The 17,680-nt window shown below is 59.8% G+C and overlaps 2 protein-coding genes across 2 annotated transcripts in view; both read left to right on the top strand.

Annotated features, from left to right (window-relative positions):
- ZGRF1 (zinc finger GRF-type containing 1) overlaps positions 1-2,915 on the top strand; it is a gene marked incomplete at both ends in the record, with an annotated part of 50,821 nt that extends 47,906 nt beyond the window's left edge. The window contains 4 exons of the mRNA XM_081091295.1: positions 340-601; positions 839-1,100; positions 1,341-1,447; positions 2,836-2,915. Coding sequence (XP_080947421.1) covers positions 340-601; positions 839-1,100; positions 1,341-1,447; positions 2,836-2,915 — 711 coding nt within the window. The remainder of the gene's footprint in view (positions 1-339; positions 602-838; positions 1,101-1,340; positions 1,448-2,835) is intronic.
- An 11,759-nt stretch (positions 2,916-14,674) lies between these two features.
- Positions 14,675-16,925, top strand: NEUROG2 (neurogenin 2; the record flags this gene model as incomplete). The annotated part of the gene is made up of 2 exons (XM_081091294.1): positions 14,675-14,709; positions 16,178-16,925. The coding sequence occupies 2 exons, from the start codon at positions 14,675-14,677 to the stop codon at positions 16,923-16,925; spliced, it is 783 nt and encodes a 260-aa protein (XP_080947420.1).
- Positions 16,926-17,680: the final 755 nt, after the last annotated feature.

Here is a 17,680-nt window from a genome sequence, read left to right as displayed (position 1 = left end):
CTCTCCTTATTACCTTTTACCAGTAAATAAAAATGGACACCAGATATTCATGTACATATAAGTCCGTTACTTATAACATTTTTGTTAATTTTTAACTTTTTAGTACTTTTCATTGTTAATCAACCCTAAATTAGCATATTCAAATGAGCTCCCGCAATAGATGAACCGTTATTCGTTGTTTCACGATGGATGTTGTCACCTAGTTGCGCACGTGCGTAGAACCCGGCAGAGCCGTGCGCGTCACAGAAGACAGCGGCCTTTCCACTCCGGTGAAGGGCACTGGGAGGGCTCGGCCGCGTCCCCGCGGCCCCTGCATGCGCGACCCGTCTCTCCCCACAGCTGTGCCACCTGCTCGGGGCCGTGGACCTGGACCGCCCGCAGCTCGCGGCCGTGCAGGTGTCCACCGTGGACGCCTTCCAGGGGGCCGAGAAGGAGGTGGTCGTGCTGTCCTGCGTGCGCACCAGGCAGGTGGGCTTCATCGACTCAGAGCAGCGCGTGAACGTGGCCCTGACCCGCGGGAGGCGGCACCTGCTGATCGTGGGGCACCTGGCCTGTCTGCGGAGGAGCCGGCTGTGGGGCCGCGTGATCCAGCACTGCCAAGGTAGGGGCTGCCGAGGTGGGTGCTGCCGAGGTGGGTGCTGCTGAGGTGGGCACTGCCAAGGTAGGGGTTGCCGAGGTGGGCGCTGCGCCGCGAAGGTGCCGGGACGGGGGTCACCTGAGCCCTTGGAATGAGACCCGGCCTCGGGGTTGGTGCTCGGCCGGCTGTGGGGAGCAGAGCACCTGCCGTGGGGAGCGGCTGCGGCTGGGGCTGCCTCACCTGCCTCCCCTGTCCTTGCAGGCAGGGCGGACGGGCTGCAGCAGGCCAGCCGGTGCGAGCCGCGGCTGCGGCGGCTGCTGGAGGAGCGCGCGGAGGAACTCGCGGGAGAAAAGCAGAAGAAAGCCAGTGGGAGAGACGGCCGTGAAGCTGCGTCTCCTTCGCCCGGGAACGGGCCTGTGCAGGGCCTCGGTGTCCGGGACGCCGGCCCGCCTCGCGCCCACGGGCCTTTTCATTCCCCCAAACCCGTCCTCACAGAAGACTCAGGCTACTTCAGTCACATCAGGTAGATGCCCGTAAATACTCTTCAAAAGCACACGTTACTTAGGCTAAGATAAGATGCTGAGGGGGATAGGAAAGCTTAAATAAAAGCTTTCTAAGAATTTGCTTAAAAAATAAGTGTTACACGGGGCAGGGGAAGCCTCAGGGCTTTTCGATGTTGCTTCAGAAGTGAGCGAATCTCAGGCTCACCTGTTAGAACACAGACCTGGTTCTGCCAGCACCCGCCCGGGTGACGCTCCGCCAGCCTGACCGTCGCCTGCCACGCGGTCAGCAAGCAGGGCTCTCGATGCAGCGTGTCTGTCCCCGAGGAGAAGCGGCCAGGCCGGGCCATGCGCGTCCCCGGGGTGGACAGTAAGGAAGGAGCGCGTGGCTGCCTTGGGTTCACTTCCTTCTAGCCTTTCCCTCAGCATTTATTTGCCCAATAGTTATTGGTGTAGATGGTATATAATGGGTTTTAAAAATATTTATTACAGAAATTCATCTGCTTGTAGAACACCATTGCTAACTTGGTGCCTCCACCCTTTTCTGTGCTTATGTTCTATGTGTGTGTGAGTGAGTGTGTGTGTGTGTAAATGAAACAGTTTGCCATGGTTTCTAGACACTATTACAAGGGAACAGTGACTAGTCCTACATGGAAAATGGCGAGGGCTGGATGGTACTTATGCCAGTGATGTCCGTACCGATTTAAAGACGTCTGTGGCCCAAGTCGCTCAGAGTTCATTTTACTTACTTACTTATTTATTTATTTATTTACTTGCTTATGCTAATCCTCACCAGAGTATCACTTGCTCCATGACTTTTAGAGAAAGGGGAAGGGAGACGAGTGAGAGGAACATGGGTGTGAGAGACACATCGGTCGGTTGCCTCCTGCACGCGCCCTGACCAGGGCCAGGGATTGAGCCTGCAACTGAGGTCCATGCCGATGACAGAATCGAACCCAGTCCACAGGCCAACGCTCTACCCATGGAGCCACACGGGCGAGGGCTATTTTTTTAATTTTTTGTTAATCCTCACCCAAGAGTATGTTTTCCATTGATTTTTAGGGGAGTGGGAGCGAGGGGAAGAGACGAGAGAGAGAAACATGGATGTGAGAGAGACACATCGATTGGTTGCTGCACGCACCCCAAGGCCGGGGATAGAGCCTGCAACCCAGGTGCGTGCCCTTGAACCTGTGACCCTTCAGTCTGTGCGCCAACACGAACCACTGAGCCAGTGTTGGGGCTCAATGTTGATGTTAAAGATGCAGAAATTTCTTACTTGGATTACTTTGCAATAAAAGCGACCAGTCAACTTCTATAGAACTCTTCTTTTATGTTTGGGGAAAACTAAATCTGGCAAACAAGACTTGTTTCATAACCCCTCCTCGTCCAAGCAGACGGGTGACTGCACAGCCCCTGTCCCACAGGCTGGCCTCTGGACTCGTGTATCCCAGGTCCGAGCTCTGCTGCCCAGACCCCCTCCCCAGTGTATTTCTTAACTTTGAGTCCATTCTTCGCCGGCCGGAGCACCTGGGGTCTCAAGTAGTTTTTTTCCAAGCGGAGCCTGGACAGTTCAGATTTGAGGCTGCATATTGTGTGTGTGTGTGTGTGTGGGGGGGTGGTTCTGTGGCATCACAGGAGCAGCCTGAGGGCCCCGCCCCGGGAACCCCTGGCCACACCTGCATCGATGACTTTGAGCCCCTTCTCAGGTGCAGCTTTATGGCCGAGTCCGTCTGATGACACTGGTGGTGCTGCCCACAGTTCACCCCGCGCCTCCCATCGCCCGTTTCCAAGAAGAGGGGAGGCGTGAGCGGGTGGAGCGGGTGCTGTGTCCTGCCTGACGCCGGGCGGAGAGCTCTGGCAGCTGCCCTGGGCCTCGGGAGGCGTCGCAGCACCTCTGCCTCTGCCTCTAGGTACCAGTGGTACTTGCGCACGTTGTGACACCTCGAAATGTCCCCTGAGTAGCCGGGCCCCGCCTCCCTCCTGGTTCCAAAGAGGCAGCTGCACCCAGAGGGGTCGCCGCCCGCTTTCTGGTCGGCATCAGGCTGAGGTTTGGGCCCCACACGGCGGGGGGCAGGGGCGCCCCGTCATCGTCCTCAGTTCCTGACCCTCCGCCTTCCCAGGCGTCAGCTCTGAGCGTCAAACACTCGCAGTCACTGCGAGACGACACCTTTGCGTACGAACACGCTGATGTTGGTAAAGGACTCCCGTCCCTTCAGTGATGTTTTTGCCGAGAACATAGTGGGTACAGGTGTTACGTACAGAGGGGCTCAGAGGCGGGCAGGACTGTTCTTGCCTGGGCGTGGCTCTGTCTTACAATTACATACTTTGCTTTCTGTTTACCGTCCTGGCCATCGTAACTGACTAGTATATACACACTTTTCTTGAAAGCCAAACCTTTTTTTCTTTTTTGATAAGTTGACAGTTGGCGTTCAGGTGTTGTTTTACTTTTCTTTTTACCCTTTGACCCCTTCCCTTCACCCATGTCTACCCCAGCCCTGGCCACCACCAGCCTATTCTTTGTGTCCTTGTTTTTGTTTGTTTATTTTCGGTTCCACATGTAAGTGAGGTCAGACGGATTTGTCTTTCTCTGACTTATGTCACTTCATATAATGCCCTCACGGTCCATGTCGCAAATGGCAAGATTTCATTCTGTTCTGTGGCTGAGTGATGGTCCGTTGTGTGTGTGCACATATATGATGTATATGCGCATCTTTATTCACTCACCTGTCGGTGGGCACCTGGAGTCTCAGGTCCTGGCCATCGGAACCGACGCTGCAGTGGCGGGGGGCGCTCCTGTGAAATTCCGTAAGTGAGTTCCAGCGTAACCAGGTGTTCTCAAGCCCTATCAACAGAACAGCGTTGATGGCGCAGGGTCACTTCTGGGCTGAGCGCTTGTGGCCATGTCAGGCCTGCAGGGAAGAGGCCGAGGTGAATGTGTGGGTGAGCGGGCAAGCCGGAGAGGGTGTGGGGGCCAGGCCTTCTCCCCGAGGGTGGAGGACAGCACTTTCCCGTTGTAACCGCTGAGGCCAAGGGTCAGAGACATCGGAGCGGGACCCGCCTGACCTGCCAGGAGAGTAGCGCGGGGCTGGGACCCAGGCCAGCTGGCAGCTCGCCCGCCGCCTGCACCTGGAGGTGAGCGCGCAGCCCCACGCCTGGGCCTCCGAGCAGCCAACACTCCGCAGCCCCCCTCACAGCCGGCCCGTCTGTCTACTGGCACAGCTACATGTCCTCCTGGGAAGTGCTTCGCTGCAGAAATGGCAGGACTGACTTCCCCTGGAGGCGTGTGGAGGTCTGCGTTTCCTGTTAGAACACCCAGTTTGCCAGTTAGTGCAGGAAAAACTGGTTGTTAACAGAAATGTGTTAATAGCTAAGCTGGTGATTCCTTCACATCAGTAGTTGGTTAGAAAATATGTTTCTCGGCTCTCAGCCAACCTCTCCTCATGAACAGACATTTCAGCCTTGGAGTCACTTGTGAAAAATCCGCTAAACTCTGCGGTGGAACCTAAACTCACGAGGAAGCGCCAGCTCTGGTCTTCACTGTTGGAACAGAAGAGCGAGCTGGAGATGCACAGCCCGTGCCCCTGCCCTGCCCCAACGTAACGGCAGCTGGGAATAGCTGGGCGCTGACTCAATCTTCCACATTAAACAAGAATTAAACGGAAATTGGTGATTTACTTGACAGATATTGGATCCTGAAAATTAAATAATTGTTCTAAAAGCGTTAGCTCAACGCTGATTTGAAATGCCTGCTTTATAGCTAGTCACGAGTGACGTGTATTCTTGTTCCAGTAGTGTTTTTGGTTTATGTTAGCACGACTTCATTATAAAGGAAAGGAACCAACCAACGGCCTCTGCCACCTCCGAGCTCCTCTTACCCTGAACCGCTAGTGAGGTTGGCATTTTTAAGCTCTTCTGTTAGTCTTAATTATTGATTTTCCTTACTATTTTTCTTTCTAACCAGGCAAATCTGGTTCAATTTCCCAGTAAATGAAGGTGTGTGTGAGTGTGTGTGTGTGTGTGTGTAGGCTGTGTATGTGTAGGTAAGTGTATGTGAGTGTAAGAGAGTATGTGTATGTGACTGAGTGCATGTGTAGGTGAGTATGTGTGTATATAGATGAGTGTGTGTGTTGGCTGTGTATGTGTAGGTGAGTGTATATGTGAGTGTAGGTGAGTATGTGACTGAGTGTATGTGTAGGTGTGAGTGTATGTGTAGGTGAGTGTGTGTGTGTGAGTGTATACGTGAGTTTAGGTGAGTATGTGACTGAGTGTATGTGTAGGTGAGTGTGTGTGTAGGGGTGTGTGTGTGTAGGTGTGAGTATGTGTAGGTGAGTGAGTGTGGGTGAGTGTATGTGTAGATGAGTGCGTGTAGGTGAGTGTGTGAGTGTAGATGAGTGTATGTGTAGGTGAGTGTGTGTGTATGTGTGTGTGTGTAGGTGAGTGTGTAGATAATTGTGTGTTGGTGAGCGTGTGTAGGTGAGTGTGTGTGTTGGTGAGCGTGTGTGTAGGTGAGCGTGTGTGTGTGTAGGTGAGTGTGTGTGTGTGTGTGTAGGTGAGTGTGTGTGTGTGTGTGTGTGTGTGTAGGTGAGTGTATGTGTGTGACCAGACACAGACAACAGTGTGGTGATTACCAGAGGGAAGGAGCTAGGGATGGAGAGGGGAAGGGACCAACTATATGGTGACAGATGATCTGACCGGGTGGTGGGCACACCATGCAATATACAGATCATGTATCATAGAAATGTCCAGTTGAAACTGACTGATGTCTAACCAATGTCACCCCAATATATTTAATTTTAAAAACAAACAAAAGACTGCAATTGTGTAGACCACTTCTCTCCCATCTCATCGTCAGAACTGGGTGCTGACCACTCCTGGTGAGAGGAGAGCTGTCGCCTCCCCTTGGGCAACAGGTGCCCCGCTGATAGCTGGGAGCCATCCATAGGGAAAGGGCCTTCTCATCGCTGTGTGTATGTGAGTGTATGTGTAGGTGTGTGTGTATGTATGTAGATGAGTGTATGTGTAGGTGTGTGTATGCGTGTGAGTGTAGGTGAGTGTATGTGTAGGTGAGTGTTGGGTGTGTGTAGGTAAGTGTGTGTGTGTGAGTGTAGGTGTGTGTGTGTGTAGGTGAGTGTTGTGTGGGTGTGTAGGTGAGTGTGTGTAGGTGAGCGTGTGTAGGTGAGTGTTGTGTGTGTAGGTGAGTGTTGTGTGGGTGTGTAGGTGAGTGTGTGTGTAGGTGAGTGTTTGTGTGTGTGTGTGTGTGTAGGTGAGCATTGTGTGGGTGTGTAGGTGAGTGTGTTGTGTGTGTGTTTGTGTATATGTAGGTGAGTGTTGTGTGGGTGTGTAGGGGAGTGTGTGTGTGTATGTGTAGGTGAGCGTGTGTAGGTGAGTGTGTGTGTGTGAGTGTATGTGTAGGTGAGTGTTGTGTGGGTGTGTAGGTGTGTGTAGGTGAGCGTGTGTAGGTGTGTGTGTGTGTATGTGTAGGTGAGTGTTGTGTGGGTGTGTGGGTGTGTGTGTAGGTGAGTGTGTGTGTGTGTATGTATGGGTGGTGTGTGGGGGTGTGTGTAGGTGAGCGTGTGTAGGTGTGTGTAGGTGAGTGTGTGTGTGTGTGTATGTGTAGGTGAGTGTTGTGTGGATGTGTGTGGGGGTGTGTAGGTGAGTGTTGTGTGGGTGTGTAGGTGAGCGTGTGTAGGTGTGTGTGTGTGAGTGTATGTGTAGGTGAGTGTTGTGTGGGTGTGTAGGTGTGTGTGTAGGTGAGCGTGTGTAGGTGTGTGTGTGTATGTCTAGGTGTGTAGGTGAGTGTGTGTAGGTGAGCGTGTGTAGGTGAGTGAGTCTGTGTATAGGTGGTGTGTGGGTGTGTGTGTAGGTGAGCGTGTGTAGGTGAGTGTGTGTGTGAGTGTATGTGTAGGTGAGTGTTGTGTGGGTGTGTGGGTGTGTGTGTAGGTGAGCGTGTGTAGGTGAGTGTGTGTGAGTGTATGTGTGGGTGTGTGTAGGTGAGCGTGTGTAGGTGTGTGTAGGTGAGTGTGTGTGTGTGTATGTGTAGGTGAGTTGTGTGGATGTGTAGGTGAGCGTGTGTAGGTGTGTGTGTGTGAGTGTATGTGTAGGTGAGTGTTGTGTGGGTGTGTAGATGTGTGTGTGTAGGTGAGCGTGTGTAGGTGAGTATATGTATAGGTGAGTGTTGTGTGTGTAGGTGAGTGTTGTGTGGGTGTGTAGGTGAGCGTGTGTAGGTGAGTGTGTGTGTGTATGTGTAGGTGTGTAGGTGAGTGTGTGTGTAGGTGAGTGTGTGTGTGTATGTGTAGGTGTGTGGGTGTGTGGGTGTGTGTGTAGGTGAGTGTGTGTAGGTGAGTGTGTGAGTGTATGTATAGGTGGTGTGTGTGTGTGTGTGTAGGTGAGCGTGTGTAGGTGTGTGTAGGTGTCTGTGAGTGTATGTGTAGGTGAGTGTGTGTGGGTGTGTGAGTGTATGTGTAGGCCCCTCAGAGGGGCCCCCTTCAGTCCTGTCAGGAGAAACCCATTTCCTTGACTGTCTTGGACTCGGGTGAGGTATTTCCATCATTTCAGGGTGTTCCCAGCCTGTGTGGAGCCGTGGGTCCGAGCACAGGTGTCTGCGAGGACACGGGGTCTCCACGGCCACTGGTCACGTGAGATATTCGTGCCGTTTGCACTTAACGTTTCTGATCACGATTGAAAGTAGTGACTTAAAAGCCAAAAAGAAGGAAACAAAGGCAACTTAATATGATGCACGTCATTTGTTGGCACTTGATGGCAGCCAGTGACACTAGGTTTCCCAGCCTCCGACAGCACAGCGCTGGCCGTCGTCACACCGTACCCCGTGACCGGAGAGGCACCCAGGCTTGACGGCCGCAGTGGCAGGTCCCGTGGATTTGTGTGGTGAGCGTCTCCGGGAGTTTAGAACAGATGTGCCTGTGTGTGCGCACGTGATTTACCGTCAAGTCAATACCAGTTTGGATGGAATCACCTTTGCACGCAGCTGTGTTTGTGTTCGTGTACGTTCGGTTGGTGTTCGTGGTTGCATGAGAGAGAAGCACGGGCGCTTACATCGGGCTGATGTCTGTGTCTCAGGGAACAATCGTGGCCTCTGCACGGAGGGGCCTCTGCACGGAGTCTTTTCAGAAGGGTGCATGCGCTGCTCAAGGGAAGGGCCCGGGCTTGGGACCGCACGTCCGGGCAGGAATGCCAGCAGGACCCCGACCTCGGCCGGCGCCGACCCGGGCTGTGGTTTCCTCATCTGTGAGGACTGAACGAACTGGACGGCTCCCCGCGGGCCCCGCCCTGGCTCAGCGCCTGCCCTGCGTCTGCTTCCCTCCACACAAGCGTCCCTGCTTCCTGTTTTCATCAGGAATCGCGCAGGTTACCTTGGAGAGAGCGCTCCAGGCGCCGCCGCCGGCCATCCTGCAGCCTGAGCCTCTGGAGAAAAACTGCACAGGAATGACTCCTTCAGGGACGGGCTTGTGAGGGCACGTGGCCCAGTGTGAGCGGCCGGCCACCTGACTGCTGCCTGTGCCCGGGGATGAGGCCACCGTGGCCGCGTCCGGATTCCCTTCCTCCCAGGCACCGAGGTAGAGTCCGGGTGGCCAGCGAGCCGATGGGAGCCGGGGATTCTCCCTCGCGAGGCCTGGACCCGGGCGTGACTGACTTCCTCTCCGACTGTGTGGTGATTATTGGCTGAGAATTCTTGTGGCGAGTTTTCCTTCATCCCATTTTCTGGGGAGGGGAAAGCGCTGAGCTTTTGGGATGCGGGAGGCTGTGGTTTTAATTAGACGCTACTCCTCACTTAGCTTGCGTGGGACAATGACTGTCTCCAAGCATCCGAATGCGGAAGTAAGCATTGTCGATGCCATTTCACGAGGCTGCGGCCAAAGGAAGATTCAGACAAGAAAGTAAAATACAGTGCGGCCTGGCTGGTGTGGCTCAGTGGAGAGAGCTCCGGCCTGTAGACTGAAGGGTCCCGGGTTCCATTCTGGTCAGAGCACATGCCCAGGTTGTGGGCTTAATCCCCAGTAGGGGGCGTGCAGGAGGCAGCTGATCCATGATTCTCTCATTTATGTGTCTATCGCTCTCTCCCTCTCCCGCTCGGAAATCAATATAAATATATTTTTAAAAAACATACAGTGTGATTCTTCGGGAGCAGCCCACAAGAATGGGCGTGTCCACCGCGATGTCACCTGTGGGGCCGCGGAACATCGCCGGACAAAAGGAACTTAGCCCCCAAGTGACTCCCCGAGGCCTCCAGTGACTCATCCTGAGAAACAGGCTGGTCTCAGTCCGTGTCATTCATAATCTGTAGACACGGCTGCAGGCGGCCAGACGATGCAAATCGACACGGCGTTTTCTCCGCCGCTGGGGAGTGTTTTAAGGGCAGGGGAAGGCTTCGTTCTGCTTAGGACAGTAGCCGGCGTTCAGGTTGAGTTAATAGTGACATGGAGGTTTGTTTCTTTCCTTACCGCATTTTGTTTTCCCAGAATTTCTTAACATGAAAACATGTCTTGATTTATCTGCACAATATTACATTGTGAGATGACTCCATTTCTTTCAAGAGAGAATGAACTCTCAGGTCTTCAAAAATGAAAACCCCGGGCCCTAGTCGGTGTGGCTCAGTGGGTCGAGTGTCGGCCTATGGACCCAGGGTTCTGGGTTCGATTCCGGTCAAGGGCAGGACTTTCGGTGCAGGCGTCTCCCCAGCCCGGGTCCTGGTCGATGTGTTTCTATTTTTCCCTCTCTTCCACTCTCTCTAGAAATCGATGGGAACATATCCTCCAGTGAGGATTAAAAACACAAAAACCCTGGGGACACGAGAAGCGAAGCATGCGTTGCCCCACCTCCTCCCCTTGAGCCCGGCCTCGAAGGCACAGGAAATGCACACCAGGTTCCCCGCGCTGGGAAGTGCGCGGCTCAGAGCCTCACCGGCCACGGCCACGTGCTGCCGTCAAACCTCAAGTTACCTCTGACTCAGAAAAGCACAATTTGGCGCTGGCCGGTGGCTCAGTGGATAGTGCGCCGGCCTGTGGACCAAGGGTGCCGGTTGGATGCCGGTCAAGGGCATGCACCCGGGTTGCAGGCTCCATCCCCAGTGCGGGGCGTGTAGGAGGCAGCAGACCCTGATTCTCTCTCATCATTGATGTTTCTCTCTCTCCCTCTCCCTTCCTCTCTGACATCAGTAAAAAAAGAAAAAGAAAGAAAAACACAATTTGCCTGAGAACGCGGGGGACAGTAAATTTCGGGGGAAAGCGATGGAAACGGGGGGCGGGGGGGCGAGGGGTGGCGTCTGGGTTCAGGGGGCAGCGCCTAAGGCGACCAACAGCAGGCGCTCTGCAGGCCCTGCATCTGACACGCATGACATCACGCTGAGATGGGCGTTGCCTGCATGACGTCACGCGGAGGCGCGTGTTGCCTGCCTCTTCGGAGAACAGAAATGCCAGGCCGGTGGCAGACACCCCGGAGCCCGCGTCTGCGCCTCTGCCCACCAGTGCCTGGGCACCTTCCTGGGCCAAGGGCAACCCCTCAGGGCAAAGGTCTGGGCTGGGCCGCCTGGCCATAGACCCGCCAGAGCTGGGGGTCCGGGTATTGGGCTGCGGACTCTCGCCACGGGCGTCCTGGTGTGCGGAGCCCAGGGGAAGGCCCACCTGGAGGCCCTGGTTCGTGGGGCCGCCGGGCGCTCCGGCGACACAGGAGGGAGCGACCGCCTCCGGACAAAGCCTCCAGGCCCGGGACCGCCTCCCGCCACCTCCCGTGGGCTCCGCCGCCTTCTCGGGGAGGAAACGCCATGGGGACACGCCGCCCCCCACGCCGGCGCTGGGCACGCGAGAATGTGACGTCAGCCCTTGATGTCAGCAATTGCGTCATCACTCTAACAATTGTGACGCCAGCGATGGCATCATCTCGCCGATGGAGCATGGCGTCTGCTCCTGCACCCCCACTGCCTAGGCCTCCCCCGCACAGGCGCTGGCATTTGGGGGCGACAGGACGACGCGATCAGCTGCCAGGCGCCCCAATGTCCAGGACCCAGTCACCACTTTGGACCGCGCAAGGGAAGCGCGCCTGCCCTGTCGGGACTCAGCCGCCCTGTCTCCGCCTCTGCCCGTGTCACCGTCACCGTCTCTCGGCGCTCGGTTCTCTGCCACCATCGCGCATGGGCTCCCGGGTGGGTGGCGGCCGCTGCGCCCATTCCGGTGGGGGGTGCCCATCGGGGCCGCGGGTCAGGCCTAGTGACCGGCGTCCTGTCCCCGAGGGGGGGGCACACAGCCTCCTCCGTGGACGGTCCCGCGTGTCCACCGCGATGTCACCTGTGGGGACGCGGGACATCCCCGGACAGGCCGCTCCGAAGGGCCTCTCCCCGCGGACCGCGCACTGTCACCGGTCGCCGAGAGCGCACAGGCAGGTCCTGGGGAGGAGGCGCGGAGGGGCCCCGGGCGGGGACACGAGGGGCGGCTGTCCTGTCGCGGCGCAAAGGGGACGGTGCCCACGGGGCTTCTGACTCAGGGAGATTCCCCACCCCCCACCCCCCCGCCGGGTGCCGGGTGAACCGCAGAGGCCAGTGCGCGGTCCCTACGGGCCCGGAGGGAGGGATTACTTGGGATTAAGGTCCCCAAATCCTCGGCTTTGTCGCTGGGCCGGGCGCTAATCGTGTTTGTCTCCGGGCCCTGGTCTGTCCCTCCCGGTCCCTGGGGCGGTGTCCTCCGCGGGCAGAGGGGGCTCCTGTCCCAGCTCCCCTGTCACCTGAGGGCCAGGTCGCCACGTGTGGGGGGGGGCACCAGCGGGCACAGCGCAAGGGCGGGCTACTCGCCCAGCCACCACCTCCACCTCCGCCTCTGTGCCTCCCCTGCACCTCCTCCCCGCTGCGCCCCTCCCTCCCCTCTGCGCCCCTCTCCCCTCTGCGCCCTCCCTTCCCTCTGCACCCCTCCTTCCCCTCTGCTCCCCCTCCCTCCACCCCTCCACCCCTCCCCCGCTCCCTCCACGGGGCCAGAACTCAGGCCCGAAGCCCCGGGTGGGCACATCCTACAGGTTTGGGGCTGGAGACAACAGGACTTTCTGGGTAACCCCCGCCCCCTCCCCCTGCACCAGCCAGCCTGTTGCGGGGACGATTCCTTGGCCATTTGTGAGGTGAAGTGGGGCGCGATGTCCCGGTGGCCCCGTGGCAACACCCACCCGCAGGCCAGGTCGCCCGTGGAGTCCGGCTCCTCAGAGCAACAAAGACTTTACAAGGCGCCCTCGCCGCCCCGCGCGCCCCTCCCGGAGCCCCGGGTGTAAATCAGTGTGTCCTGGTCGCCCGCCCCAGCCTTTGTTCCCTTAAAGGGGGAGTGCGGCGTTCGAGGGGCTGGGGATGAGCAGTTTGACCCCTCGGGACAGGTCACGCGGTGGACAGCGCGCCCTGGTCACCGCCCTGGCTGCGGCCGGCCCGCCCTGCCTCCCCCGGTTCAGCCCCGCTGCGTCCGGACAATCTGGGGACCACACAAGTGCCTCTTGAATTCACTTCACTTAGAGGCCTGGACAGTCGGGCTCAGGACACGGCGCTGGTCACGTCCTGCTAATGGGGCCGCAATCCAGTCGCTTTCTTTCTGCAAAGCCCAGCGAATGGCCGACGATCACAGAATTCCGGGGCTGGGTGCCTGGCGGGCTCCCGGGGGCACCAGGGTCTAACACGGTTCCTGGCAGTGTCTTTCCTATAAAACAATATTCTTCACAGGCGGAAGTTTTCCAGGAAGCGTCCTGGCATCAGCGGTGATCCTCCTCCTAAAAGCCGCACCACACAGAACCACAATCTTAGACTCATATTGGAGGTGGTCTGGGGGGGTGGGGGGGTTCCTCAGAGGCCTGCCCTTTGCAGGTAACCTCAGGCGTCCCTGCGGCCACCGGCGACAAGGCCTTGTTGTTAAAGTAACGTCTCAGCTCCACCATAGCTTTATATTTACAGAGAGCGATTCATGTCACAGTTGGAAATCTTGCGCTCCTTGGCTTGCTTGTCCCATTCGAAGGAAATCTCAGATCAGAAGCGTGCGATTGACCCAACAATCCTTCCCTGCTCGTTGCGGGACGCACTTAGCTGTGCATCATTAACCTCAGAGGGACAGCGCGGACCTTCCAGGGCGCCATAAAGACATAAAATCCCGGGAGACGATAAAAACCGGTGGGGGGCGGGCAGGCCCCAATACCGTTAACAGTCAACTAAAGGTCCCTTGTGTTCTGGGGCCCCAGCCTCTGACCAGCTCCGCCTCTGCCTCTGCCTCTGTGGTTGGCCGAGGTCCGCAGGACACTTCCCACCGACCCTAAGGCTCACACCACCTGCCCCCACAGGTGCTCGCGCACGGGGTCTCCGTGCTGCGGGGAGAGGCAGATGTGCAAGGTTCGTCCCGCCTGTCCTCACAACCTCGCTTTCTCCTGTTTCATTCAAATCACCAAAGGCCTGCGCAATCCCAGGCATCCCTTCTTCCATCTGTACCCGGCCGCCAAGATGGTGGAGGTTTTTGTTTGTTTGTTTGTTTTAAGGGCGGGGGACTGTCCAGAGGGGTCTCCGCCTGTGAAGTCAGTGCTGACACCGCGAGCCTCTGGTGTCGCACCCTGTCTGGTCTCGCCCTGGATCCGAGTCTTTTGTGAAGTTCTGACTCACGGCTCAGGGTGCAGACGGAGACCCAGAGAAGGGAGCGAGGTGGACGCTGCCACTCAGAGACCGAGGACACGGGACGCGTCTCTCCTTCCTGTTTAAATTCCTGCCCTGCGTGCGGACCAATGAAACCCAGCTGTTCTGAACGGGTTCAGAGGGAAGTGGGAAAACAACGCTTTTAAACGGAGCGGGTTTGTTTTAAAAGGTGGGGGAGACGCAAAACACAAATATTGAGCTAAGTGGAGCATCGCGGCAGTTCTCACAGGATTTCGAGACAGAAGGGCCCGGCCGGCGTGGCTCAGTGGTTGAGCGTCGACCTCTGATCCAGGAGGTCACCGGTCTGATTCCTGGTCAGGGCACAGGCCTGGGTTGCAGGTTCGATCCCCAGTGTGGGGCGTGCAGGAGGCGGCATATCCATGATTCTCTCTCATCATTGATGTTTCTCTCTCTCTCTCTCTCTCTCTCTCTCCCCCCCCCTTCCCTTCCTCTCTGAAATCAACAAAACATATATTTTAAAACAGACAGAAGGAAGCCTGGTGATCTGCTTTGGGTGACTCCAGCCTTCACTTTTTGCCCCTTCCACTCCTGCTGTTGCCTCCCCGCAGGAGACGCCACGCAAAACGCCACGCAAATCAAACCTCTTTCATCTCCTTCCAGCGCGCACCTGTCTCCAGCGCCTGCAGAGCCCACCCGACACTTCTCAACCCCAACGTCAGGTGCTCGGCCTCCGCTTAGTTTGCAGAGGCGCCTCAGGGGCTGCGGGCGAGCTGCGCCCCTCCCCGCCCCGCCCGGCGCGTCTCCCACCCCCGCACCCTCCCCTCCTCCGGGCCCCCTGGCTTCTTCCCTCCAAGTCAGCCCCTTCGACAAGCGGGTGGGCGCTGCCGAGCGATTCCAGACAAGTTCCCCGGGTCCCTGCGCCCTTGAGCCCTTTTTTCCGAGTGAAAAGCCGGGGGGAGGACGGGCCACAACGCCCCCAGCGCGGAAATGTCAGCGCAGGCCCTGCGCTTTCGGGCGGTGAGGCAAGCCGGTGGCTCCTGGGCTCCGCTGCTGCCTCCTGCTGTCCCCCCAGCCGTCTACTGAGGTCGCCCTAAAAAAGGGTCCGTGTCGTGGCTGGAGCCTGTTTGTCACACGTCCTGAGAGAGCCCCTCCGCGCGCCCCTCTCCAGGACCCCTCGGAGGCGCCTGTGAATCCTGCCACGTCTGTCCTCCACCCTCTGGCGCTGGTCTCCGAGGAGCGCTGCCCCCACGAACCCACAGCGCGCCCCCGTTTCCACAGCGCGCCCCACGTTCCCACAGCGCGCCCCCGTTCCCACAGCGCGCCCCACGTTCCCACAGCGCGCCCCCGTTCCCACAGCGCGCCCCCTGTTCCCACAGCGCGCCCCCGTTCCCACAGCGCGCCCCCCATTCCCACAGCGCGCCCCCTGTTCCCACAGCGCGCCCCACGTTCCCACAGCGCGCCCCCGTTCCCACAGCGCGCCCCCCATTCCCACAGCGCGCCCCCGGTTCCCACAGCACGCCCCACATTCCCACGACGCGCTACCCAGACCCCGCTCCTCCCTTAACCGAGTGATGCGCTTGAAACGGCTCCCAGGAGGCCCTGCCCGGAGGGCCCAGCGGCACCAGGACCGACCGCTCTCTCGGGGTGCGGACCCTCGCCTGGGGGTGGGGGAGTCCCGCTGCCCCCGGGCCCGGCCCCCGCGGAGCCGCTGAAAGGGAGCGGGCTCAGCGCGCGTGGCTCGCGGGCCTCCCGAGGTCCGGGCGCCGGGATTGGCCAGCTGCGCCCGCGCCCCCCATTCATTAATAAATTAGCGGCACGCTCCGGCCGAGCGCGAGCGCCAATCAGGGCGCAAGGCGGTGGCGACCCCGAGTCCCCAAGCGGACCCGCCGCAGCCGGGAGCTCGGGCAGGGGCTCCGGAACCATTTTATGCTGATTAGACGGAGGGGTGCGGGGTGGGAGAGGAGGATCGATGGCCCGCGGGGGAGGGGAGGGGCGCGGGGAGAAAGGACTGAATGAGGACGAAGCAGTGAAAGGAGGAGCGGGAGGGCGGGAGGGGGGAGAGGGGAGAGGGGAGGGGGCCGGGGCGATCCGATTGTTTCCCGGGGGGTATATAAGGGGTTTTAAGGAGAGTCGTGTGCCAGACACGCAGCCACTGAACCCCAAGCCGCTTCGCTTTAACTGGAGTGCCCGGGGGTCGCGTGCCGGGCGGGGGCTGAGTGACAGACGGACACGCACCCCGAGCGCACGCACGGGACCCGCCCGCGCCGCACGCGCTGGAGAAGCAGCCGAGTAAGTGACCGGCTCGGAGGGCGGCTCCGCGCGCACACGCCCTGGGCCTCTGCCTCCTCCCGGGCGGACGCGGGGCCCGGCGGGGCGCGGGGGTCCCCCCCCAGCTGGGCTTCTCTCGGGCGCGCGTCCCGGGGCCCCACGCACGTGCCGCTGCTTCCGCGTAACCGACAGCTCGGTGTCCCCTCCCCGCTCCTCCCGCAGGACGGTCGTCAAGTCCGAGGCTCCGGAGATGAAAGAGGAGGCGGACGCGCCGGCGCTGTGGGGCGCGGCCTCCCCGGCGGCGGCACGGACCCCGCCTCGGTCCAGCGCGGACGAGGACCGCGGGGAGCCGGGCGCGCCGGGCGGGGCACGTCGGCCGCGCGGGGCCGCCCCGGGGGCGCGGCTGCCGGGCCTGGGCCACGAGTGCCGGCGGCGTCCCTCCCGGGCGCGGGCCGCTCCCCGCGGCGCCCGGACCGCCGAGACGGCGCAGCGGCTCCAGAAGACGCGCCGGCTGAAGGCCAACAACCGCGAGCGCAACCGCATGCACAACCTGAACGCGGCGCTGGACGCGCTGCGCGAGGTGCTGCCCACGTTCCCCGAGGACGCCAAGCTCACCAAGATCGAGACGCTGCGCTTCGCGCACAACTACATCTGGGCGCTCACGGAGACGCTGCGCCTGGCCGACCACTGCGGGGGGGCCCTGCCCGGCCCGCTGCGCCCCGAGCCCGCGCTGCCGAGCCCGGCCGGCGCCCTGGGCAGCGTGGGGGACAGCCCGTCGCCCGCGTCCACGTGGAGCGGCACCGACAGCCCCGCGCCGCCCTCCTCCGCGCCGTCCGCTTCCACCTCCCCGTGCGGCTGCGCCTTCTCCCCCGCCAGCCCCGCCGGCTCGGACCGGGACTGCTGGCCGCCGGCGCCGCCCGACAAGCGCCGCTGCGCGCCCCGCCGCCCCGCGATCGGGGGGTGCGCTTAGGCCGCGCGCCCGGCCTCGCTCCCGGGGCAAACCCCGCCGCCACGCAGCGCCCTCCCCGCCCCACTTCCCGGCCCTGGAGACCCGCTTGAGTCCTGGGCGGACACAGACGTCCGTCCGGCTGGTCGGTGCCCCTGGTGAGGGACGTCCTCTGTTCAGATGGGCTCTGAGTGACTGAAGCGGAGACGGCGCCCAAGTCCGGGGCTGGCGGGTGCGGGGAGGGGCGCGTCTCAGGGCCGGGAAGGCGCGGGGAGGAGGCGGCTGTGGCGGGCGTGACCCCCTCCCATCCCCGCGCGCCGAGGACTCCGCAGTCCGGGGACGCGGTTTGTTCCCGGTCCCGCCGCGGCGTCGGCTTAGAGATGCTAATGTCGAGGAGGGAGCAGCGCCCAGGCCTCGGAGCGACGCGCTGCTCACGGTGCCCCACGGCCCGCGGGCCCGGCACCTGCCGCCTTCCCAGCGCGCCGCGGGCCGTGGGAACCTCACCCGTCAAACCAAACTCGCCCCTGACGCGCACTTTGTTCCGCGGCCCGGATTCGTCGCAGCGCCATTGTCCGTCCTTCCTCCTGCGTCCCCACGTTGCCATCTGTCTCCTACGATGTCTCGGGAAGACGCTGTTTTGTTGGAGGGCCAGGTTAGAAGTCATTGTATAATTTGTCGGCTTTGTGCCGCCTGAATGCGAGCGTGGAAATCTGGGCTGAACTCTCCATCGACAGGGAAAAAAAACGTGGAGGAAAAGCGAAAGCGGGGCATCACTTCGC

The sequence above is a fragment of the Myotis nattereri genome (assembly GCF_964212035.1).
Source record: "Myotis nattereri genome assembly, chromosome: 5".
NCBI lineage: Eukaryota > Metazoa > Chordata > Mammalia > Chiroptera > Vespertilionidae > Myotis > Myotis nattereri.
This window is presented reverse-complemented; position numbering and strand designations above follow the sequence as displayed.